Source organism: Rosa chinensis, chromosome 4, assembly GCF_002994745.2.
Source record: "Rosa chinensis cultivar Old Blush chromosome 4, RchiOBHm-V2, whole genome shotgun sequence".
NCBI lineage: Eukaryota > Viridiplantae > Streptophyta > Magnoliopsida > Rosales > Rosaceae > Rosa > Rosa chinensis.
This window is the reverse complement of record NC_037091.1, coordinates 64,758,332-64,782,784: the sequence shown is the minus strand read 5'-3', so window position 1 is coordinate 64,782,784 and position 24,453 is coordinate 64,758,332. Positions and strand designations below refer to the sequence as shown.

The 24,453-nt window shown below is 44.3% G+C and overlaps 5 protein-coding genes across 7 annotated transcripts; 2 read left to right on the top strand and 3 right to left on the bottom strand.

Moving 5' to 3' along the window:
- Positions 1 to 10: 10 nt before the first annotated feature.
- On the bottom strand, positions 11 to 1,712 carry LOC112198491 (probable inactive poly [ADP-ribose] polymerase SRO2). Of its 2 annotated transcripts, XR_002935994.2 has the most exons (5): positions 1,142 to 1,712; positions 808 to 1,049; positions 529 to 680; positions 237 to 439; positions 11 to 151 (listed from the first exon to the last, which is right to left on the bottom strand). XR_002935994.2 is itself a non-coding variant. In XM_024339625.2 (4 exons), exons 1-4 carry the CDS (start codon positions 1,609 to 1,611, stop codon positions 335 to 337), a joined length of 969 nt encoding a protein of 322 aa, XP_024195393.1. In that variant the 5' UTR covers positions 1,612 to 1,712; the 3' UTR covers positions 68 to 334. The 2 variants fall into 2 exon arrangements, 1 of the variants encoding a protein (XP_024195393.1); XM_024339625.2 differs by having other exon boundaries at positions 68 to 439.
- A 1,187-nt stretch (positions 1,713 to 2,899) lies between these two features.
- Positions 2,900 to 6,834, top strand: LOC112199768 (proline-rich receptor-like protein kinase PERK12). The gene is made up of 8 exons (XM_024340737.2): positions 2,900 to 4,203; positions 4,303 to 4,767; positions 4,853 to 4,939; positions 5,121 to 5,191; positions 5,304 to 5,380; positions 5,507 to 5,654; positions 5,875 to 6,036; positions 6,150 to 6,834. The coding sequence occupies exons 1-8, from the start codon at positions 3,351 to 3,353 to the stop codon at positions 6,459 to 6,461; spliced, it is 2,175 nt and encodes a 724-aa protein (XP_024196505.1). The 5' UTR covers positions 2,900 to 3,350; the 3' UTR covers positions 6,462 to 6,834.
- Positions 6,835 to 6,904: 70 nt separating this feature from the next.
- Positions 6,905 to 9,474, bottom strand: LOC112196448 (transcription factor bHLH90). 2 transcript variants are annotated; one of them, XM_040518600.1, is made up of 8 exons: positions 9,342 to 9,474; positions 9,087 to 9,257; positions 8,906 to 8,988; positions 8,572 to 8,642; positions 7,944 to 8,495; positions 7,614 to 7,841; positions 7,349 to 7,525; positions 6,905 to 7,231 (listed from the first exon to the last, which is right to left on the bottom strand). In XM_040518600.1, exons 1-8 carry the CDS (start codon positions 9,455 to 9,457, stop codon positions 7,163 to 7,165), a joined length of 1,467 nt encoding a protein of 488 aa, XP_040374534.1. In that variant the 5' UTR covers positions 9,458 to 9,474; the 3' UTR covers positions 6,905 to 7,162. The 2 variants fall into 2 exon arrangements, with proteins under 2 accessions (XP_040374534.1, XP_024192562.1); XM_024336794.2 differs by having other exon boundaries at positions 6,906 to 7,231; positions 8,572 to 8,643; positions 8,910 to 8,988.
- Positions 9,475 to 10,217: 743 nt separating this feature from the next.
- LOC112200210 lies at positions 10,218 to 11,032 on the bottom strand. Its single transcript, XM_024341231.2, has one exon. The coding sequence runs from the start codon at positions 10,865 to 10,867 to the stop codon at positions 10,316 to 10,318; it is 552 nt and encodes a 183-aa protein (XP_024196999.1). The 5' UTR covers positions 10,868 to 11,032; the 3' UTR covers positions 10,218 to 10,315.
- A 3,632-nt stretch (positions 11,033 to 14,664) lies between these two features.
- Positions 14,665 to 15,714, top strand: LOC112199767 (probable glucan endo-1,3-beta-glucosidase At4g16260). The gene has a single exon (XM_024340736.1). The coding sequence runs from the start codon at positions 14,665 to 14,667 to the stop codon at positions 15,712 to 15,714; it is 1,050 nt and encodes a 349-aa protein (XP_024196504.1).
- Positions 15,715 to 24,453: the final 8,739 nt, after the last annotated feature.

The window sequence follows — 24,453 nt, the reverse complement described above, 5'->3', positions numbered from 1 at the left end:
TTTCGAATCTTAACCATGATTTCTTACTAAAGAAGCAAAGTAGTTGAGCCAAGCCGAAGTCGAAACATATAAAGCTGCGGCTTTTGAATCAGATAGACGCAATTGCATTTACAATAGCTTGATCTGATTACAGAGAACAATCTTTGAAATGCTGGAGAAAGCCAAAACAATCTGATTTCAGAAGAAACTGGAAACTGATGCAATTAAAAAGAATACTGTGTTGTCCTAGACCATACCTATGCTTGGAGTAAAGAGCTAGTGTTGAACAAAGATTTACATTTTTCATCAAACACCTCTCAAGAACTATATGTCATCATCACACTGGTGAATCGGATCACTCCCGCTCCTTGTTAAAGTTTTTGACCACCGAAACCAGCAATTTGTCGCCTGCTAGAGTTCTCACTCTTCTAATCAGCTGAGGTCTAGTAATCTTCTTCGCCTGCAATCAAACAATGCAAGAATTCATAAGCCTCAAACTTCAAATTGCCATCAAATTGTGAACATGACAAAAGACCATGTACTACTTACCCTGAAATCGTCAGCGGATTTGGAAAGCAGAACCATTCTAGGAGGAGGCAAGACCTTAGCGAGGGCGTTCATCATAGCAGTGAGATTCACCCAAGCCGACTTGGGTGGTGGTCTTACAGCAGCAGCACTCGCCTGAATGCTCCTTGGAATATCTGAAACAACGGAACATACAAACCCTAATTATTCGAAATCATAAACTTAACAGCAAGCAACCAACCAAACAGATCGATACAAACATAAACTCGGAAATGGGTCCAAATTACTACGTAGTGTTCTTACCCTTCAAGTTAGCAGGAGCCTTGAAGCTGACAACAAAAAGAGGCATAATATGAGAGTTCATGAAAGAGCTCCATATGATAAATCTTTTCGGATTCACAAGACTGTCGACACCAGAATCAAACTCCTTGGAACTGGGATTAACTTGGTTTGAACCAGCAGGCACCAATTCTCTCTTCCCCAATATGACTCTGCACAGCAACATGTGCCTCAGCCCATTCTCATCAGTGTCTGATGATATTGCACTACGTACAAAAACAAAAACAGTTCACCAATTGTTAGCAACAGAAATCCGCAATCTGGATAACAAAAACACACATGAAACGTACGTACTCACCCATCAAAAGAATAGTTATTAGCAAACAATTGAATTCCAACCCCGTGAGACCCGGCCGCTCTGCACCCACTAAACCCATGCAACAGTATATCGCAGATCTCATCCCGGGACCCGCCGTACCAGCCGTATCCGATATTGGCGTTTCCGCCGCATTTCTGAGCCACCGCCTTCTGAAAGATGAGAAACGTTTCGCACCTGGCTCGCCTGGTCCACCCAGAATGCAGATTCTTGTGAACCGCCACAACCTTGGCGTCTACTCCGTTCGACTCCATCCCGACGGCGAACATCTTCTTGGTAAACTCATGCTCTATACTATCTTCTTCCAACCTAACCAATCTCATCCGAGTGAAAACCTCGAACCGATCCGAAACAACCGATTTGGAGCAGTCCGACCCGGAATCGTGGCTTTTTTCGTCATCATCAACAATCATGGAGGCTTGGTACTCACTAATCTGTTCGATCTGTGCCATTTGAATTTGAATTTGAAATCGAGGAGAATCGAAGGTGTGGAGGGCAAAAAGCAGACGGTTGTGGTTTTGGTATTTATAGGTTTAGAGACCAAGCGTGGCGTGTCGTTTCTTGATGAAGACGTCGAGGTCGGCGGCACATTCCGTGGCCTCCAGGGAACAGGGGTTTCATTTCTGGAATTTGTTTCCCAAAATAACCCTGATGAAATTACAATGGCGGCCGCGATGTGACGGTTCGGTGGACGTTGGGGATGGGTATTATGGGGATTTCTGTATTAATTGGGGGAGCGTGATTCAGTGCACACGTAATCGATGCGGTCTTACTTTGAAAGCAACCCTTTCCTTTCTCTCGTAGGATTTGGATTTATTTCCTCTTCCTATTCGGAATTGGATTTTGACCAGTTATGCGTTTTTCGAGGAGGTGGGTCCCGCGGCCTTGTTTTTGCACGTGTTCTTTTTTTAATACCAATAATGAAACAAAATAACCATTTTTCTTCTTTGCTACTAATCCCTCAGGATTGAGGTTAGGTTGGGCTTATGGGTCTATTATAGGAATTTCGGTAGAACTTCTCGCGACCATTTTGTCAACTTCTCGGCAGTCTACTTTTTTAATAAACTTTTAGTATTTTACACTATAATTAAGTAAATATGTTGGTAAAGAAGCTAGTGATGTTAGAATGATGTTTTAGGAGTTATTTTCTAGATATTATTTCTTGTTTTGGCCAAATAGGCAAAGTGTTTGTTGCTACAAGTAATATATGTTCCGGTGGTATGTAATACTTTGTCATAATCTAAAGAATGGTTGAATTATTTTGTTTTCTTAAAAAAAAAAAAAAATCTTAATGCTTAACAAATCATACAGATTTAAAAATGAACCCACCTTCAAAATAATATGTTATCAAGTAATGTCATTTTCTCTAACAAAATATTAGTAGACATCTCAAATTCAAATTTCAATCTCATTTTTACTAATTCTCTCCGGATTCTACTATTTTTAAAATTTTAATTATATCGTAAATCAGATTACATTTTAAATTTAAAATTACTAATATGAAGATAAGATTATATAAGTTTTATACACGATACTTTAAACTCTCCAGTTATTAGTTGCCTTTTAACATTTCACCATCTTGTATGTGCCTTGGTAATTTCATTCTCAAAATAACAGCAACATGCAGTAACCCGTTTTGTATGCGCGGTAACCCGGAATTCAAGGATATCAGCTGGTTTCGAAATTACAGCAAACACAGTTGGGAATTAACGAACCGAAAAAAATCGTGCAAACAGCTAATTAGAGATGATCAATCAAAGACATAGATTGACACCCAAAACCTCTTCTTAATAAGAAAAACAAGACAGAATTTCTCGGGATTTTTTTTTCATTTTTTTCCTGGGTTATTTTTAATTTTGTTCTTGGTGTATTTGGTGGTGTGTGGTGGCCTTAGAATGTTTTTTTTTTTTTTTTTTTTTTCAGTTTCCACACAACCACGCACCCCCTCCTATTTGGTTTTTTGAAAGAATGAATGAATGAATGTACAGGTTTTTCTTGTCGATGTCTTCATTGTTTTTGTTATTGTAGGAAGAATCTTGCAGTTAGAAGTTTCGTACGTACTCTTGATTTTCTGTTACATGCATTACATTGCGCTGTTCATGCCGGCCTGTAAATCGGAGACAAAACGAAAAGATTGAATCGATATATTGAAAAGCTGAGGCTAATCGAGGTAGGAATTGAGAGAAGGAGAATGTCGGGTTCCAGTGATTCTCCTGCTCCTCAATCATCAGAGCCGACTGTGAATCAGCAAAAGGCTGTATCCAGGGAGGGAAATGGTTCATCAGACAGCTCTCCTCCTTCGCCACCAGCGAAATCGCCGTCTTCTGAACCTCCATCCTCTCCTCCGAAATCTCCACCTCCCTCATCACCGCCTAAATCCTCACCGACTCCGCAAGAGTCACCTGCTCCTCCGAAAGAGTCACCATCACCACCGCCTCCTTCGCCGCCACCTTCGCCTCCACCGTCATCTCCTTCACCATCACCGTCATCCCCGCCTAAATCCAAACCACCTCCGCCTCCTCCTCCTCATTCCCCACCCCCAAAACCATCATCAGCACCAGGGCCACCACCAGATTCTTCTCCTTCTCCACCCAAGTCTGATTCTCCGCCATCAGATAACGATAACGCTCAACCTCCTCCACCGTCCGGTAATGAAGGCGATCAGGGCAATCCTAAAACCCCTGTTTCACCTCCGGCGGCTCCCGGCACCCCTGCCACCCCTGCCCCGCCAACGCCGAACCAGAACCCGGCCACTCCCGCCGTCCCTAGCCCTCCAAAGCAACCTGCCACTCCTAAAACTCCACTTCCTTCGACTCCTCCACCCAAACTATCACCACCTCCTACAAACAAGACCAAAACCGCTGATGACTCGAGCTCAAGTAACTCTGGTCACACAGGTACTGTGATAGGTTTGACAGTCGCCGGAGTCTTCCTGCTCGCCTTGGTTGCTGTCGTTTTCCTTTTCGTGAGGAGGAGGAAGAAGAAAAACCAACCTTATCCCCAGAATTACATGGCTCCACCTCCCGGAGCTGGTCTCACTTCAGGTAGAAACAGATGGTGCATGCATGTGTGAATTGTTTTGCGTAAAATATTGTGATTTAGTTGCTTGACGAATGAAGGTTTGATCATTGATGACAATACAGAGGGATATTATCCGGGGCAAGGTCCAAATTCTGGTCAGGCGGAAAGCTACTATTCCAATGGACCATATCCGCAGTCTTCGTTTGACCAGACGTATGGGAGTCAGAGAGAAAGGAATATGAATGCTGTTGGATCGGAATCGGATCTCATTGCTGGCCATAAGGTACATTTCAGCTATGAGGAGATGATGGAGATCACCAACGGATTTTCCCGCGCAAATGTGCTTGGTGAGGGTGGTTTTGGGTGTGTCTACAAGGGTTGGATGCCGGACGGGAAAGTCGTGGCGGTCAAGCAGCTTAAGGCCGGTAGCGGGCAGGGAGAGAAGGAATTCAGGGCTGAAGTTGAGATTATCAGTCGAGTGCATCATCGACATTTGGTGTCTTTGGTTGGATATTGCATCTCTGAGCAACAGAGATTGCTTATCTATGAATTTGTTCCAAATCAAACTCTTGAGCACCATTTGCATGGTAGGTGATGATTCAACCTCTTCTTATGTTTTTATGGTCTAATGCTACTTCAAATTTATTGATTTGTGCTGCTGCTTTCAATCAGCTCCTGGAATGTCGGTGTTGGAATGGACTAAGAGACTCAAGATTGCTTTAGGGTCCGCAAAGGGTTTGGCATATCTACATGAAGACTGTATGTACCTCTTCTTCATTCTCGTCACTACTGCAGTTATGCTTTTGAAAATTAGGACTGCTTAACTTGGACTGTCAGTTTTATCATCTTGAATCATTGGTCCTTATTGGCCGTATCACAACTTGAATCACATTCTAAGTGATCTGATTCTGTCTATTCTTCTTATGTGATCTGCGTTTAGGCCATCCAAAAATTATTCACCGAGATATTAAATCAGCGAACATTCTTTTGGATGATTCCTTTGAAGCACAGGCATGTTACCATTTTTTGTTGTCCAACTTATTTCTTCTGATGCTCCCCCAAACTTTTATTTTTTGGACCAGTGAAGTTCTAGTTTCTCATTTAAGCATGTATTTGCGCACAGGTTGCAGACTTTGGACTTGCCAAACTGACAGATGATATGAATACTCATGTATCCACGCGAGTGATGGGAACATTTGGGTAAGGCAGAGTTTGTTAACTTCTTTGGAAATATTGGCCTGAAGTTTATTGCCTGACAATCAACACTGATGCTGTTTTTGACACTTGAATTACAACCTCGGGTTTATGTTTGATTTTGGTTTTCAGGTACATGGCTCCTGAGTATGCATCAAGTGGGAAGTTGACAGATAGATCAGATGTGTTCTCATTTGGAGTCGTGCTTCTAGAGCTCGTAACTGGGCGCAAACCTGTTGACCCAACTCGGCCTTTGGGGGATGAGAGTTTGGTTGAATGGGTAAGTACATCTTCTCCTTTGCTTCTATTGCTTCAAAGGACGCAGACTTTCAGATTACGGAAAAGCATCTGTTGTTAATTTTTTTGCTCGACGAGAAACAAAACATTGACATCCAAAAATAAAGCTGACTGCATCAATTGTAAGACTAATTTGGATGTGGTACATGAACATGTTAGAATGCAGCTTATCACTAACAATGTGTTGTCTAAACTTTTTGCAGGCTCGTCCACTCCTTATTAAAGCGCTCGAATCAGGTGACTTGAGCGAACTAGTAGATCCTCGGCTTGAGAAGCATTATGTGGAGGGAGAAATGTTAAGAATGGTTGAGGCAGCAGCTGCATGCGTGCGTCATTCTGCTACAAAACGACCACGGATGGCACAGGTGAATACTAACAAACAGCACTAATTTGCTTAATGGGACTATGTTCTTAGCTAGACAACCATCTTTCCTATGGTAGACCACAAACTGACTTTATTCAACTTCATACTAATCAGGTCTGTAGAGCATTGGACTGTGAAGGTGATGATCTCTCGAATGGGGTGAAATTTGGGCAGAGTACCGCTTATGACTCTGGCCAGTACAACGAAGACATTATGAGATTCAGGAGGATGGCATTAGGCACCGGCAGCTCAGAGTTTGAAGCGTCTAGTGCAGAATTCACCGGTTCCAGAGAGCTATCAGGACCTCAAACTCCATGGACTACGACTCGCCCAGATGTTTCAAGCGACGAATCAGAAACTCGAGCATTTAACAACCAGGGTAATGCCAGCAAGAACCAACGCAACACCAGTGTCCGGCGCTACTAATTTCTAAAGAATGAAGTATTAGTTTCTGACCCGTCCACACACTCATGTTCACATTATTAACCTCACTGGTGCACCAGAGAGAGACAAACAGAGGAGACTGCAGTGCACTCATTACAAAAAGAGAGAAAAGGGAAAAAAAAAAATCATATTTGCATAGATTGGCTTTGTTGGACTAAATTCTGACCTATTAGTGTATAAATTAAGCTGACTTTTTTTTTTCTTTCTTCTTTCTCATTTTTTCCTGATGAAAGGTCATTATATTTTCTAGTTCCCTCAAAGCATTAGCAGTGGGGAGGCTTGTAAAGTTCACTAAAGGTACTTTTCAGTCATTAATACAAACAATCTGTATTGATAGTAGAGCAATAAGTTTTAAGTTTTGGACTGTGGATTTCCCCATCTATCGGTTTTAAGTTTTTTCGCAAAAGAACTGAGCAAACTACCCTTCAGATTATCAAGCAATCTACTCCTTTATCAAGAGTATAAAACCAATAAGGATCATCTTCAGAACGAACAGAGAACAGGCAATGGAGATTAGTAATTTTGTGAATCCTTTAAGAAGGAATTTGCTCTAGGTATATATATAGATATATATAACATGGCTAAAGGAATTTCATCTATATATATTTCCTCTTAGTTGAAAGTTGAAACCTTTGCAGAATCAATGATAATGTAGCTGTCAGCTTCTTCCATTTATGAACTGTCTAATTTGTCTCCCTTGTTAGCTTGATTAGCATGTTCCTCAATTTCTTTGCTTGGATATCCTCATTCGCCTATGTGCAAACAAAACGAAAATATATGTTAGAGAGTGCACAAACAAATTTTGACATGATCAGGTATGGAGGGTTGAAAAATAAGAAGAAATTAACTTCTCTGAGAATTGATCTTACCTCAACTCTGAGAATGATTAGGGAATTTCTATCAAATGTGGTGACATTGGCATCCACTACTTCAAGCCCTAAGCAATCCATAGTCTCCATCAACCTTGTAAACCCACCTCGGTTGTGCTCACAGAACAACTTAATCAAACATTCTTTTTTGCTCAGCTGGTACACCTCCAAATGCACCTAATTAGTAGCACAAATATGAACATATCAGTTGACAAATTATGTATGGTTGCATGACTAGCTATGAACTTCGTAGACTAAAATGTACCTCAGTTGGACTTTTTTGGGAAAAACTGGAGATCTGTTTGTGGTCTGTAGAACTCAAGCAGTTGCTGCCTCCTTTCTTCTTGTCCAGCACTGAAACCTGTAAATCTGCTTCCTTCTTTGCAGAGTCTTCTTCTTCCATTTCCCTCAGCTCGTCTTCTAGTTCTTTCACCTTCTGCTGCAACTCTTTTATGTAGTCAATAGCATCTGTTGGAATAGACGCTCTATCCATCTACGAAAACTCAACAAATGAAGAATAAGTTAAGAGGTTACTAAGACCAAAGAAAATATACTCTTTCATCTAGGATCTTTGATACATTAAATGAATCTTCACCTTGGTTATCTTTGGCACTAGAGCACGTAAAGCAAGTTCACCTTCTTTAATTCTAGTCCTTCTCTTCCTCTCTGCGTTGAGATTCTTGGAACGGAAATGTTCACTTCCTGTCCTCCTCACACCCCTAGCATTATCTTTCTCCACTACTTGTTGCTTCAACAAGTTGTCGCAGCACTTTGGCTTTCTAAAGCGAGAGGATTTCTCAGAAGGCTTCACACATCCATGTGGTGGTACTTGAGCAGAACTTAAGTTAAATGGTGGATGTTCAGTGGCAGGGTTTGAACCGCTGGATGACCCCTCGCGGCTAGGACATGAAGTAGATTGGGTTCTTGAGGTAACAATCTGTGGCCTAGGACTCAGCTTAGGCAAATTCGGAGAGTGAAACCAGTTTTGCAAAGACTTCTCCAGCATTGGGTCAATATGAAGTTCATCAAGGGTTGCACTAGCTTTGAGGTTCACATTAGCACAGCTATGTCCAGTCATGACTTCTTTTTTCAGAGCAACATTAAAGGATTCCATAAGAAAGTCCAACATCTTTTGGTTTTCTGGCATCTGAAAGTGAAGTGTGTTACAAAAATTTTGGACAAGAAAATATACAATTCAGTATGAACATGAACAAAAAGCTTACATTCTTTGTGGTAAAGAGCTCAATAAGACCAGTGAGCAGCACCGGGATCAAAACTCGGGTTCCATTCAAGTCCTGCAAAAGTAGCACAGTACCATGTTAAGCAGAATTTCCACTACAAAGCTCTATAGGATCCAAATATTGCATATCAATGAACAAACTTCATAAATGGGACATGGAGAAAGAGCAATATGAAGGGTCTCAATAACCAAAAAGTAAACAAAAGACTTTCATCATTACAATGATTTTGTTGATTGTGACCAACTTCAAAAGCCTGTAAATTTTACTGTTTCATTGCTAAGAAAAAGTCATCAGAACAAGAAAGATTCAGAGTTACCCACATGTGATTCTGAATGATTCGACTCCAAGGCATTACTAATCCATCTGGGTTGGTCTGAAATGACCACATCAGTATGAACCCTGAAACCCCCACATCAAAATCAAAATCTTCCTTGGTCTCATAAATTGAAAAAACCCAAAACCCAAAACCCACTGAGAAACAGAGCTTGACTAATTACCCAGAGTAAAGAGGCATTGAATCAGGAAGCTGAGCCAGAGCTTCACAAGCCTTGGTCTTAATACGATGCTCAAGGTACCCATCTCTGCAAAGCTGAACGCCCTCTTCCTCTTTAACATTAGCACAGTAGTCATAACCTCCACCACAACAGCAACCCACCATTTCAATAAACCTGTACCAGTCCATCAAACACATTCAAACTGGGGGTTTTTTGATGTGGGTTTTACAGTTTTACTAATTAGCACTTAAAAATTACCTAGATGGGTCATGACCCAGTTTCCAAACAACACAATAGTCCCATTGCTTGGCCTCAACAAGAGGTCTAAGCCACTCCTCCATCAGTCTCTCCAAACGTTTCACACTCGTAGCCATTTTCCACAACGCTTTTGGTGCAGTAAATGTGTGAGCTTTTATATAACAGAGACCTCACCAACTTCTTCAAGGTTTGAAATGTGGGTCAGAATTGGAAGCTATCGTTTTTTAGCAGAAGCAAATCTGGTAAAACAGTACTGGGGAATCTGAACCCAGCAGAGAACGTGGGCCGGGGCAGAGACAGTTTTGACTGAATAATGACCAACCCGATTCAGTTTTGACTGAGTGGTTCAAAAGCTGCAATGCAATTGAAAGCTATACCCAAAATTGGAATATAAATGACCAAGCTTTATTTCTTGGGTAAAAAGCAATTGGGGTAGATTTTAACCACTCTGCTTCTGGTTTTTGAGGTCAGAAATTCGTAAATGTTAAGGCCTAGATGGGTATAATGGTCCCGAATTGTCTGCCTCTGTATCTGTTAGATGCAGTTGTGTACGCTAAATTTGACCAATCCGGGACCAGATGAGCAAAAATCCTTGCTTTTTTACATTTGATAGGTTGGACAATGTTAAGGGTCAAATGTATGAGGCTAGCTAGGACCTTTGTTAATTTGAATTGTTTTGCTTGTTTGTATTGAATATTAGTGATCTGGGTTTTGGTCTTTCCGTAAGTGAAAATGAAGATCATATATACTGTGGTATGTATAACTACAAAAGCAGTGCTTGCCGCAATACCTTATACTTCAATATCAACTTATATTTTGAAGTTGCAGTTTGAAATTTGAAAAGAAAAGAAAAGAAAAAATTACTCGGAAGAACAATGAAATTAAGTTCACAAGAGGATTTTGATAGATAACTAGATATGACAAGCCTTAAGCTACAAGTTACTGATCATGTTGCAATTGTGTCACACCACCAGTCATCCTCTGGCTCTGGGCTCACCAATCACAACATGACCACCGCCACCACCACCAGGCTTCATTTCACCTAATTTCATGTCATTGTGATGAAGATTTACAAATGGTTTGTTGTGATTGATGACTCCTGATCCTGCTCTGCTCTCTCTGCTGGTGTAGTTTGGGCCGCTGGGCTTGCCACTTGGGATTCTCTTGTCGAACCCGATTTCAATGTCAGTTCCTTCTTTGGGCCGGAAATGTTGGCTCCCAAACTCAACATGATCACCATGATGACCTTCTTTGGGATGAGCTTTGTTGTTCCCCTTGTTCTTGGACTGCTTATTGTGTTTGGATTTGTGGGAGCGGTCGCGGTTGCACAGTCTTCCCAGGAAGCAAGCAATGCCTGAGATGACCACGATCACGGCTAGGACAATGAAAACCGAGCCAAATGACCCATTGGAATGGTGGGAAGGTGGCGGCTTGTTCACATTGTTAGGGTAAACAAGAACCGGCTGCTGCTGCTGCTGTGGTAGCGGCTGTGGCTGTTGCAGTTGTTGTGGTTGGAATTGGGACATGTTGAAAACTCTAGAGGATTTGGTGGGATAAGACAAAATGTGGGATTTGGGGATTAGTATAAGTCTTTGGAGCTAGCTCTGGTAATTCCTTGAGTGCACTTGGGTTTACTCCAGTGTGAAGCAAGAACAACATGGAATGTGAGATATTGGGGGTTCAAATATTGGTTGGGGTTTTGAAATCAATAAAGAAGGAAACTTTCTTTAATAAAGAGACAAGTAAAGATATTCCTTGCTAATCTCTTTACTGCTGAGCAAGGAATTGATTGAGGAGGAACTTATTAGATTGCTTTGTATGGAGAGAAAGCAAGATTTTGGAGCCTTCGGTGTGTTTGGACAGCACATTTAGTTCTCAAAAGGCCCATCAAAAGAGGCAAAGAGCCTCAATGGATGACCATTACTGCACCATTTTTGTGTTCAGATAATTGAGCACTCATTTATCTGCCAGATTTATATGATTGCAAACTGTTCATGAGAAAACAATATCAATAATTGCTTATAAAAAAGGGTCTTGACCCAAAGCACTAAAATGAGAACATAAGGTGGCATTTCTCTAAGCACCCATATATTATGAGCAATGAGTTCATGGGGTCAAGTGTCTCTAAGTCTCTTGGTCCTAGATAGATATTATCATCTTTATTCCTAGCTTCTTTTCTTTTTTAAAGGAGGATTCTGCTAGGTGGGATGAGCTTGATTTTAGTTCCTTTGGTGATTATTTAGAGCACTATAGTATGTTAAACTGTGTGTATGTGCTCAAAATGCGAAGGAGATATAATTGTTTATATATGGCTAAATTTGTGGACATATATTAAACACATCTTTACTAGACTACGAAAATTTATAAATTGAAAAAACCAGTAATATAATTTCTATAGTAATCTCCAGGTACATCCTCCACGTACTCTTTTTGCGGCAACGATTCATGAAATAATCCATAAATTCTCGATGGATCAGTTCTCATTTTAAGGGAATAATACAATCATCAAAACTAGTAGAGATACAATTCGATCTGAATACAGGATCACACAACATTTTGGGAAAAATGATTTCACTCCTCCGATACTTTCTACTTTTCATGTCATATAATTGGAGATACTTGTCTTGACGAACATCAAATAAGAGCTCACCTGTGTGGATGGTACATAGAGGCAAGTCAGAAGCACGGTATTCCAGAGGCAAGTCAGAAGCAGGATATTCCGGAGGGCTAGGGGCGACGGGCACCTTAACCCACACTTGCTGTCCGTAGTCCTTCAAAATCCACAACATCACATCCATCGTCCAGGAACATAATGAAGATACTATACATAGACATCCATCCACTTCAATAACTCTCCATACTTCTCGATCGTCAACTTCACTAGGCACTCGTATGATTTTGAACCTCTCCTCTCCAATGTCAAGAGCTAATATAGCCCCATAACGACTAGCGAACCAGTGTATCGGAGAAGTTCCAAGGTCCAAGAGGAACGAATGACAGCTGATCCCAGTCTACCACAATGTCACTCCACGAACCTTTACCCAGTGTTCTGCCTTATTTTGTGGAGGTGCGTGGCGGCGCGTCTGGCCTTATTTTTGTGTTCTGTTTTCAGTTTATTCATCTACGCATCGATACGGTCTTTTTGATATATTATAAGGTCAGTTTGGAGAAAGTTGATGCATGCTAGGGTTTCGGTTTTATGAGTTATCTTCGGTTTGCAATCCGCGAGGATCCCAACGTTGGATCTTTGTATAATTTTGATAGGATGATCTCAAGGGCGATCCGTGAGAATCCGACCGTTGGATCGTCGTTTAAGTGTGTTATGAATTAATTGCTAAGTTAGGATCGTATTTGTTTAGGTGATTGACGGTTTCGGTTGGGCAGACGGTTGTGATTGTGATTTTAGGCTGTATTGAAGACGCAGCTAGATTTGAGGTGAGTAAATCTCACGGTGTTTCGGTCGATAAATTAGTTATATTTGATTTAGTAGATTTAATTGTTGTTTGCAAAATCATATTTATCAAAATAAATTAATTGTTTAAAATATAAGAACTTGATTAACAACAGTTCATGGGTAGGTTAAAACAATGTTTTGATAGAAAATGATTTTCGAGAAGTATAATTTATAATATTATAGTTGGTATTAGTGGTCATTCCTGCGTGAATGACTACATATATATATATATATATATATTTATGTGAAATATATATATCTGGATGGTGTGGCATTGTGATATGTGGAATTTTGGTGATTTCATTCATGTTATTGATTTAAATATTTACTTATTCTGGAGATATATTTGATGACTTATATTGTTGAAAGAGTGATTTGGAGTTATGATGTGACATTTGTGAGTCGTGTGAGATTTCTTTAAATGTCTGAAGTTTGAAGGTTACAGTGGTAACCTGGATTTCTATTCTGAGGACCGAAGGGTCTAAAGTTTGGTCGTAAGATTGAACCTCGGCAGAGGTGACAGGTTAAGATTCAGTTGAGCTCGAGTCTGTCATTGTTCAGGAAAGGTTTTTGGGGTTTTTCGTTTGTGTTTACGTGAGATTGGGATTTCTATGAATTCTATTGTTTTAATGTAATCTCCTGAACTAAGTTATATGCAGGGATTACTGTCTGTTGAATTGTTTGTTTTAATGTAATCTCCTGAACTAAGTTATATGCAGGGATTACCGCTTTTTGAATTGTTTGTTTAATGTAAATTCCTGAACTAAACTCTATGCAGGGATTTATATGATTTCTATTGTTTGTTTTTAATGTGATCTCCTAAACTAAGTTTCCATGCAGGGATTACTAATTTTACTTAATTCAATTGTAAGTGCGGTTGTGGTTTGAGACTTGTAGTGAGTTGTGAATGAGTTGTGAGGTCATCGTTTTGACATGTGCTTTATGTTGAGGGAAAGTGAGTGTGATTTGTCGTTGAGATGATATGAACTTGATGTTTGGTTGTGTTGTGGAATTAAATATTGTTGCTTTAATTCATCTCACGAATTGAGAAATTATAAGTATGCGTGATGTGAGTCACTTTATTTGAGTTTACTCATACGGGCTTAAAAAGCTTACCGGGTTTGTTTTGTTCAATCCCGGTGCACTATTCTATGGTGTAGGGTTTATTGTGCAGGTTAGAATATCGAGTGATCGTCGTCGAAGCTAAGGGGTACGTTCGGTAGCGTGGACGTCGAAGGGTACTCTTAGTTTTAAGTCTTCTGCTGTGTAGTGAGTTGTGGTGGGTGTGTTTACTTATTGAATTCTCATTCAGTTTGATTTGTAAACTATCTGTAATGTAATATGTGACTCTAAAGAACGAGTCGGTATTGACATTGTGAGCTCAGTTTGTTTAGTTGCTTAGTTTTTTTTGTGCTTGTTAAATTATCGCGTTGCGGATTTGAATTTAATTATTCAAAATTCGAGGCGTGACAACCTAAGTCTTACCTATCCCTTCCTTTTTAAAAAAAAAAAAAAAAGTCTTACCTATCCCTATACATGGATCTAGCGAAGTAGCGAACACACACCTAATCATGTCCTCACATTCCCATCTCCAAGACTTCTAAACTTTAAGCACCTCTTGCACTTCTAATTACTTTCTAAGTCTGACCAGTTGCAGTATGAGTCGCATGTTTGAGAGAGACATAAACATGGCCTCAAAAGAGGAGCACAATCTACTTCAAACCAACCCAAAATCAGAACAAGTATGTGTGTGTGTGTGTATATATATATATTCATTATCTTACTAGCTGGTGCTTAATTCCCCACTCCAAACAATTAGAACACACCGTCTCTCAATCATCTTCAAACTTGTGCTCAATGCAAATTAAAATGCCAAAGAACTTTGATCATCACTATGACCACCTCCTCATCCTCTCTCAATTCTCACTCCTCTTGCTCAATCTTCTCTCACCCTCGTCCGCAGCGCCGCCGCCAATCGGAATCTGCTACGGCCGAGTAGCCAACAACCTCCCTCCGCTCACAGTCGCCGTCGACATCCTCAAAGCCAACAACATAAAAAACGTCCGCCTCTTCAATGCCAACCCCGCCACTCTCAGCTCCTTCTCCAACTCCGGAATCAGCGTCATGATTGGGGTCCCCAACGAAATCCTCCCCACCCTCACCACCTCCTCCGCCGCAGTGGGGTGGCTTCAATCCGACATCTTCTCCAGCATTCCGGCCAACCAAGTCCGCTACATCGCCGTCGGCAACGAGGTCTTCCTCAAAGACCCCTTCTACACTCCCCACGTGGTTCCCGCCATCCTCAGCCTCCACCAAGCCCTCCAAACCCTAAATCTCTCGCATTCAATAAAGCTCTCATCGCCGCAAGCCGCCTCCGTGCTATCAATCTCCTACCCTCCTTCCTCGGCCTCGTTCGCTCCCGACCTCAAACCAGTTCTATTTCTTCTTCTTCAATTCTTGCGTGACACGGCATCTCCCTTCATGGTGAATTTGTATCCCTATTTCAGCTACTTAAACAACCGGCCCTATGTCTCTGTTGACTATGCTTTGTTTCGGGATCCGAACCCCGTGCAAGACGGCGCGTTGGTGTACGACAACCTGTTCGACGCGAGTGTGGACGCGTTTGTGAGCGCTTTGGAGAGGGAGGGGTTTGGGGGAGTTGAGGTGGTGGTTTCGGAGACCGGGTGGCCGACGAGCGGTGGGGAAGCGGCGAGTGTGGAGAACGCGCTGGCTTATAATAGAGAGGTGGTGAGGCGAGCGGCGGAGGGGGTTGGGACGCCGAAGAAGGCGGGGGAGGGAGTGGAGGTGTACTTGTTTGATCTGTTTGATGAGAATGAAAAAGGCGGGGAGGAGTATGAGCGGCATTTTGGGATTTTTGGGCCTGATGGGCTTAAGGCATATGACCTTGGTTTCAACTGAGATATAGAGAAGAAAATGTGGGCTTGTAGTAGGCATGGGCCGCATGGCAAGTAGAATAGTCTTAAAAAAAATAAAAATAAAATCATAGTCATTGTGTATCACATCAAAAATGAATTTTTCATTTCATTTAGATTCAATTGTGTGGAACAGTGGAAGTAACCATTGCTTCAAGAATTTATCTCCAATTCATCTATTTACTAATTTATTATTATAAGTGTTTGGCTCCAAAACCAGCTGGTGTGCAAACAGTCTCTTTTGGGCGAGTGGTTGCGCAGGCGTGCCAGCACCGCGGGGTGCAGTCGTTGGGGTAGTCCTGTGACCTGACTTCTTCTTCAAGCGCTGTGGACGAGGAGAGCACCAACCTCGTCACAGGGTTCTTTTCTTGCCTTCCGGAGAAGGACTTCTTGCCTTACGCAGGTAAGGGCTTTGGTTGTGGTCTCTTTGCGTTCACCAAATCGATACTCAACGTTGAGAGGCTGAGCAGAGCAATCACTGGGAAGTTTGAGAGAAGCACGGGTTTGCTAAAGCGTGACTTTAGCTTCGCTGGGTGCGAGGGCGTTACCCTTGCTTCGCTGGAAGTAACAGTGGCGGTTGTGCTCGCAGTCGGCTCCTGGGGAGACTGGGACTGGAAGTACGGTCGCCGGGTTGAACTGGTGAGGCTGACAGTCGGCTCGCGAGGAGACTAGGACTGGCGGGCGGTCACCGGGTTTCAACGAGATTGAGGGTTTGCTCCGGGGAGGCTTTGTAATCGCTGTGATTGATTGATTTGAGAGAGATCTTTCTGTATTGTCTTTAGCCTCTATATATAGGCTATTGCAGATTCATTGTCCAAATAGGAATGAAATACTACATTTTAGGCCACAGTTATTGGCCTTGAATCAAATAAAAACTCTTAATAGTTTTGATATCTATCGTAAGCGATAATTAATGTTATCCGCCTCTGTCGTCGCTAGAATATAGGCAAAGATTAATTGCCTCTTAGAATCCTAGACGTGATCGCTGGATGCGAGCAGTAGGATACGCACGTATTAATTGCAAATATATCTTCACGCCCTTCTGAGCGCTCAAATCTTCATGCAATTAATGATGATATCTCCTTATGAGACACGGGATAAGCAGCATCACGACCCAAGTCCATGTAATCCCATTTTGGGCCGCAAGTATCGGCTCACTGGCTCAGACCCACTAAAGGATTTCGCCAAACTTACTTTTGGGCTCAAACATTGCCCCCCAGGCCCCGAAATCGAGCCTGCTAAAATGCAACTGATTGAAGGGGACTTAGAAAGAAGCGTCGGTCGCTTGAAACGATGCCATTAATAAGGGTCGCGTCCCCTCATTTGTGAAACGCTTTCTGTCGCATCGTTTCCCTCACAAAATTCTTTATTTAAACTCACAGCCGCACTCATCTCTGCTCTATCTTCTTTGCAAACAATCCAGAAATGGCTCCCCCTAAGAAAATTGTCGTCGATCAGGAAGAAGAATTGAACGAAATGGCTGCTCGGACCTGGGGCACCAGTATCGGGGCTCGCATTCATCTAGAGACCACTATTCACCGACCCCTACTCCTTCGTTTTTCCAATCACCACACCGGATTAGGCCCAGCACCGCAAGGTGTTATCCCAAATGATGCCATCGCTATGTACGGTCTTCCTGTCCGACGGCCCATTCTAGTCCTCCGAAGGACTCCCGGAGACTTTAGCGGTTGGGGTGTCCAAAACCATCGAGCCAAGATAGGGAATTGGCCATCCTCCATTAGTGCGCAGGAGACCTCTTGGTATCGCGAGGCGCGGGCGCGAGATCTAGGTCGCTGGAATGCTGCGGGTATCACCCATGCTATTGATTTGTGCTTCCACCTTCCTCGCGGTGGTAATCGCTCGCCACTCACTGCTTTCCTTTGTTTCTGGAATACCTCCACCAACACATTTGACTTCAGATTTGGTCAAATGAGCATTACCCTGTTGGACATCCTTACCATCACTGGCCTTCCCATCGATGGCGAGCCGTATGTGCATGGTCAATTTGACTCGACCAATTTCACTTTGACCATGGCCCAGCAAGGCCGCAGCGCTCATAGTGGTTCATACCCAAGATGGCTGGCATATTACAGCCGGGAACACAATGCGACCGAAGGAATCGCTTTCCTTGAATATTGGCTCTGTAAATTCATATTCTGCACCTCCTCCTGCAAGCCCATTGGCACCTGGACCTATTTAGCAACGGCCCTCTACAACGGCCGCAACATCGGGCTCGGACAACCGGTCTTGGGCGCTATTTATCGCATGCTGTACCAAGCGACGATGCACCCCTTTGAGACCAACATTTCCGGACCCTTCTGGATCTTGGACTTCTGGATCCAGACCTACTTCCCATTCTTCCGCCGCGAAGATATCCTGCTATCTCCGCCGGTCGATCAACTGTTAGGTCGATGGTTTTGTTGGGAGGACAAGTACTCATCTCCCCCCTACTCTGAATGCTTTTCTTATCTGTAATTGCTAGACGACATGCCATACTGTGATTTAATTCTGGGGAGACGATTCCCTTCTGTGTTACAATATGGATTCCTCCCTGGCGATCCTCGTTATCCCGACCGCGCTCGCCTGGCGTTCCGCCGCGCCATCTCTTGTTCAGACATTCGGCTCGCTACCGAGGAACTCAGCTATGAGCTCTACGCTCCTAACCATTTCGCCCGCCAATTTGGCCTTGTCCAATTGGTACCAATCCCTCCGTATGATGCCTGGAACTACAACACTTCCTGGAGAAGATTCGGTCCACCTTCCGGGCCCCCACCGGCACAAAGTATGCTCGTGCTGGTCGACCTTCCCGATTGGGCCCAAAACCTAGAGGCTGTCGACGGAACCGAAGAAGGGTATGAGATTTGGTGGAGAGAAGTCTCTGTTAACTGCTGGACTCAACCAGATGACGAACTCTTCGCTACTCTCTTTGGCGAGCTCAGGAACCCATACCCCACTGATATTGAAGTGCTCGCTCGCTTTTCTGAAGACGCCAACAGGCCTCGACCCCTCCAAGTGGTCAGGCCTACGCGAGTTCCTCGCCCGGCCCAGGCTGGCATCGTAATTCGTGAACCACCTCCAGAAGTAAGTACTGCAACTCTAATTTCTGCAGACTCCTTCTTTGTTTCATTTACTCATTCTTGTTTGTATTAGGGGAGTGCGCCGCGCCCTGGCCGCCGCACAAACTATGCTTCACCGGCCGCTGGACAGACTGGAAAACAAAAAGCAGTACTTGCTGAAGCTACAGCTGAGGGCTCTTCTTCCTCTTCTGATGACGACGATCTACAAACCGTAAGCACCCTTTGTCTTCAGGACCAACTTTGTGATTTGAATGCTAATCTCTCGCTTCTCCCAGGTCGTGGCTGCTATAGCCCGCAAGCGTAGTAGCTCGGATGCTCATACTGGCACCTGGGAAGAAGATGAACCGATGGCCGACCGGCTGGTAAGAAACAAAGAGCCTATGTTAGAAATTATCCCTGTCTCTGCCCATGTTTCACACCCTTCTCCTTTACAGGTTCGTCGCAGACCATCCAACCAGGCCGGGGAAGGCTCTTCAGCTGCCGCTCAAGGGACAAACGCTTCGCGAGCGCCAACATCCGTGGGACCTGAAAATCTTCCACCTCCCGTCAGCACTGATGGCGGCTCAGCCTCTATCCCTGTACAGATCATAGAAGATAGTTCTGATGAAACGGAAGAGAATGCGCCCCTTCCGGACGCATCAACTGAGGAACTGCTCGCTACACAACCACCAGCACTCGCATCATCTGATCGCAATCCTGATGAGGAAGCTCAGGAATCCGCGCCAGTAAACGTCTCATGCGAGGGTCCTATGGCAGAGGTATTCTTAATTGAAAATTGGTGCCTTAGTTCCTATTCTTCTTGTACACCTGACCGTCTTTCCTCATTGCAGAGTGACGTCCCTGTTGAGGAGGTCGCTGTCCCTGATCCTGCTGAGCCCGCTGATGACGGCATGGCGAATCAAGAACCTGCCCCCCAGATTCCAGAGATAGTCGCTGATATGGATGCAGTACCAGAACAAGTTGCGGCCCCGACCATCGAACCTCAAGTAGGCCCTGCTGCTGCTACCGCTGACGCAGACATCATCGCTGAAGTTCCTCCTCCTGAGCCTCCTAATAGGCTGGAAAGACTTGTTCGCGTACTCGAAGTGGCTCCCCCGAGGGTCGCGGATGAAGCGAGGGACAATCTGCAGCGACTCCTGGGTCCTGACATTTTACTGCCGGGCGCAGCTGCCAGAGCTCAAGAGTATCTGATGGTACTTCGCCGCGAATGCGCCATCGCTGAAGATGAATTCGTTGAAATATATGAGCTCTTGCAAAATCTTCCTGCAAGGATCAAAGATAGGACGACCGCGGCCGCGCAGGCCAGGCAGGTTCAGGTTCACTATCACGGCCTTGCACAACAAGCAGAAGTATCTCGCGACTCTCCAAGCGATCAAGCGATTCGCGTTAGGGATCTGAGAATCTCACAGAACCATCTTCGGACCCACATTCAGGATCTCCAAACCCAACTAATCGAAGCCCAGGCCCAACTAGTGACGGTCACGGCCCAACTGGCGCAGGAGGAGCCTCAGATAGAACAGCCCCTAACGGCGCTAGAAGCAATGTCTCAGAACTTGGCTCAAGCGCGCGAAGCAGTTCGACAAGCAGAGCACGCTGCTGCCGACGCTAGCTTTCGTCTGGATGAGCACTTGCTTCGCTTGACCCATGCGGGTCGAAAACTTTAGGCCTCCTGTTTTAGGCCCATTTTACTTTGTATAAGGATATGTTTAATATATACAATATTCAGCCCGCTTTGTTCGGCCCAAATATCATTTAAGGTTTGCCAATTAATGAACAGCAAGACCGTTGAAAAGATAATCCTAATTTGGGCGGTTGCTTTCTTGGAGACTGTCCTGCTTCCCACGCGCTTTCAATATCTTCCATTTCCGAGATAATCGCATTCAACCGCATTGATTCTCTTATTGATGGCGTTGAAATCGTCTCAACTGCCTACCGCACGGTGTGAGATCAACCCTATAAATACCAGCTGCCAAAGAAGAGCGATAACCCAACCACCATGTTTCTTCCAAAGATGAACTCGCCAGCCCTGTTGCTTTTCCTCCATTTTCTAAAGTCTTCCCACCGTAATCTCACCCTTAGCCACAGATTCTTAGGCTTCATGGCTTAATCTCAAGACCTGGTTAGGCTTCATGGCCTAATCTCAGGTCCAGCGGCGTGTCTCTGGTTACTGAAAATATGGATGAACTTGCCAGTCTCAGTTAAACCGAAGAACACGCCGCGCTCCTAACGCGGCAGAACCAAATTCTGAGGAGTCCAACTTTTCAGATTGCCTGCGCGGAGCAAACGGAGGAGGGGAGGAAGGCCACTTTGAGGCTTTCCTTTCTGCCTCCGCGGTCTATCTCTGGGGGCTGGGTACGCACTTTCTGATTTACCCCAGGAGGTAGATGTGGTTGTGAGTCACGCCTGCTCTGGAGCCCAACTCTGCCTGGAGGAGAGGCCCCAGCAGGGGAGTGAAGGCCCTCTTTTTCCCTCTTCCTCCAGCATCGATGACAGCAGCGGCGACTTAGATGGGGGAGGATCCGATCATAGGGGGAAGAATGCTCTGAGGTGGTAGCGTCTAGATCCTTCTCCACACGGCCACGGCGAACATTTTAAACTTTCATGTTTGTCGCTCGCATGTGAACCTGTATTGCTCTATTCTGTTATATGCTTCTGGCCGCAAAGCCACTTTATGAATAAAAATGCTCGATTTACTCAAAAATCTGTACAAACGCAAAAGCAAAAGCAATCCAAAATGAAAGCCTCTTGTATAGGCCCTTGTATTTATTCTTAACACGTTTTGTCTTTTGTCAAGATCATGAATAACAACCTCGTAACTGATAACATGGACTATAATCATAAACAAAACCTCTTGTATAGGTTCTTAAAATGAAACCTCTTGTGTAGGTCCTAATAGATATTGAGATGTTGCCCCCCAATGTTCAGCGGGGAGCAGAAACAAAACAGAAAGGCCACAGAGAAAAGGCCGAATAACCATAACGCTGCGAGCCGATGAAGATTAAGGTTGCCCCCTAGTCGGAGTAAAAACAGAATCGGGAGGATCGTCAAACTCCCAGACACTGGGATAATATTTTTTCAAAAACCGACCGTTAATAGGGTTGCGATGGATAGCGTCGTCGATGTCTTTGAGGTGAAAAGCACCGCGCTCCAATATTCGGTGGATAACAAAGGGTCCCTCCCATCGCGGCGTCCATTTACCGAGACCGGTGACCTTTTCACCCAGGGGTAAAATGGCCTTCCAAACGAGGTCACCGTCTTTGAAACTGCGACCCCGCGTCCTCTTGTCATAGGCGCGGGCGATACGCTGCTTGTCCATCACCAAATTGTCCAAAGAGGCCAATCGCTGCTCGCTTAAGTCTTCGTGCTCCTGCCACATTGCTTGAACATAGTCCTCACCAATCAAATGATGCTGTTCTTGGACCCGTAAGGAATGCACATTAATTTCTAATGGTAAGACAGCGTCATGTCCAAACATAAGCGCGAACGGCGTCGTGGCGGTGGGGTTACGTTTAGAAGTGCGATAGGCCCAAAGTGTCTCGTACAAAGTATCGTGCCACTGTCTAGGATTCTCCATCAACATCTTCTTTAGTAAGGTGATGATTATCTTGTTGCTTGCCTCCGCCTGGCCATTAGATTGAGCATAATATGGAGTACTATGGGTGAACTGAATGCCAAAGTCATGCACCAGCTCTTCAACGGGGCCTCCCATGAACGCTGCCCCCCTGTCCGACACCAGCACTTCAGGTATGCCAAACCTGCAGAGAATATTACGGAAAATAAACTGGCGAATGGTAGTGCCGGAGGCCTCCTTTAGAGGTTCTGCTTCAACCCATTTCGTGAAGTAATCAGTGGCGACAATGATAAACTTGTGCTGTAGGGAAGAATGAGGATGGATCATCCCAATCAAGTCCAGCGCCCAGCCTCGCGCAGGCCAAGGTTTAATGATAGGTTGCATAGGGATGTTAGGAACATGCTGGACAGGACTGTGTGCTTGACAATCCGCACAGCCTTTGGCGAATGCAATACAATCCTTCAAAATGCTGGGCCAATAATAACCATGACGTCGGAGGAGCCAACGCATCTTAGGTCCGGCTTGATGAGATCCACATATCCCCGTGTGCACCTCGCGCATCAATCTTTTGGCTTCGCGACCGTAGACGCAGCGAAAATCTATACCATCTTCGCCACGTCTGCGTAGTTCATCACCTCTAAGGAAGTAATTCAATGCGAGGAAACGAATTTTCCTATCAGCGCTGGAGTCTGGTCGTTTGAGGTATTCAATCAGTGGGATCCGCCAATCAACATCAATGGGCTCGAGTACCGCAACCACGGGCTCATCTGGAGGATCAGGGCGAGCAAGCCACGAAGGTAGTGTACAGCGCTCAACCTTCAGAATGCGCTCGCGCACTCCGTATTTCAAGCTAATGCCTGTAGCCAGCTGAGCAAGCTCATTGGCAGCAAAGTTACGTTCACGTGGTATATGTTCCATATCAACATCTGTAAATTGGTCCAGAAGCTCAATGGCGCGACTCAAGTAGGGGATGAGCAGCCAACTCGTACAGCGATATTTTTCCAGAAGCTGATTGATCACGAGCTGAGAATCTCCGCGAATCTGAACGTCCCGGACGCCCATTTCCAACAGGACTTCAAGTCCAATGATGAGAGCTTCATATTCAGCCTGATTATTAGTACATTGGAACGTGAACTGGAAAGAATAAGAGAAACGGTCACCGGCAGGATTCTCCAAAACAATCCCTGCGCCGGCCAGAGCATCTGTTCGTGAGCCATCAAAGAATAACACCCAGGGTTGTAGAAAAATAGTAGCCTGATACCAGACCTCGTATTCAGGAATGTATGCTTTATCTGGTCGAGTCGTGGCGTTGCAGGAAATTTCTAGCTCTTTCAGTACGGGTATTTCTAGCTGGGGATGATGTGCTAGAAAGTCTGCGATAGCCTGCCCTTTGACCGCCTTCTGGGGTACATACTGGAGCGAAAACTCTGAAAGTGCCAATACCCATTTGCCAATGCGGCCTCTCAAGATAGGCCGGGACAACATATATTTGACCAAATCGGTCTGAGTGATGATGCAAGTAGTAAAGGATAACATGTAATGTCGCAACTTGCACGCCGAAAAGTATAGGGTTAAGCACAGCTTTTCCATGGGGGTATACCTTGTCTCGCAATCTGTCAGTACACGGCTGAGATAAAACACAGCGTGCTCGATGCCGTCCTCATCGTCCTGAGCGAGCAGGCTACCAATGGAGGCGGCGGCTGCTGAGATATACAGTTTTAACGGGACTCCGGGTCTAGGGGGAACCAAGACTGGTGGGTTTGCTAAATAGGCCTTGATACTATCGAAAGCCTCCTGATGCTTGGATTCCCACACAAAGTCATTCTGTCCTTGTAGTCTCAGCAAAGGTGAGAAAGGCTGGATTTTCCCTGCAGAATTAGAGATGAAACGCCGTAGAAAATTGATCTTACCCAAAAGACGCTGTAATTCCTTCTTCGTCCGTGGGGGAGATGCATGAATAACTGCGCTTGCCTTGTCCTCGGGGACCTCAATTCCTCGCTGGTGGACTATAAACCCCAGAAAATCTCCGGCGAGCACTCCAAACACACATTTGGCCGGGTTCATTTTGAGTTTATGT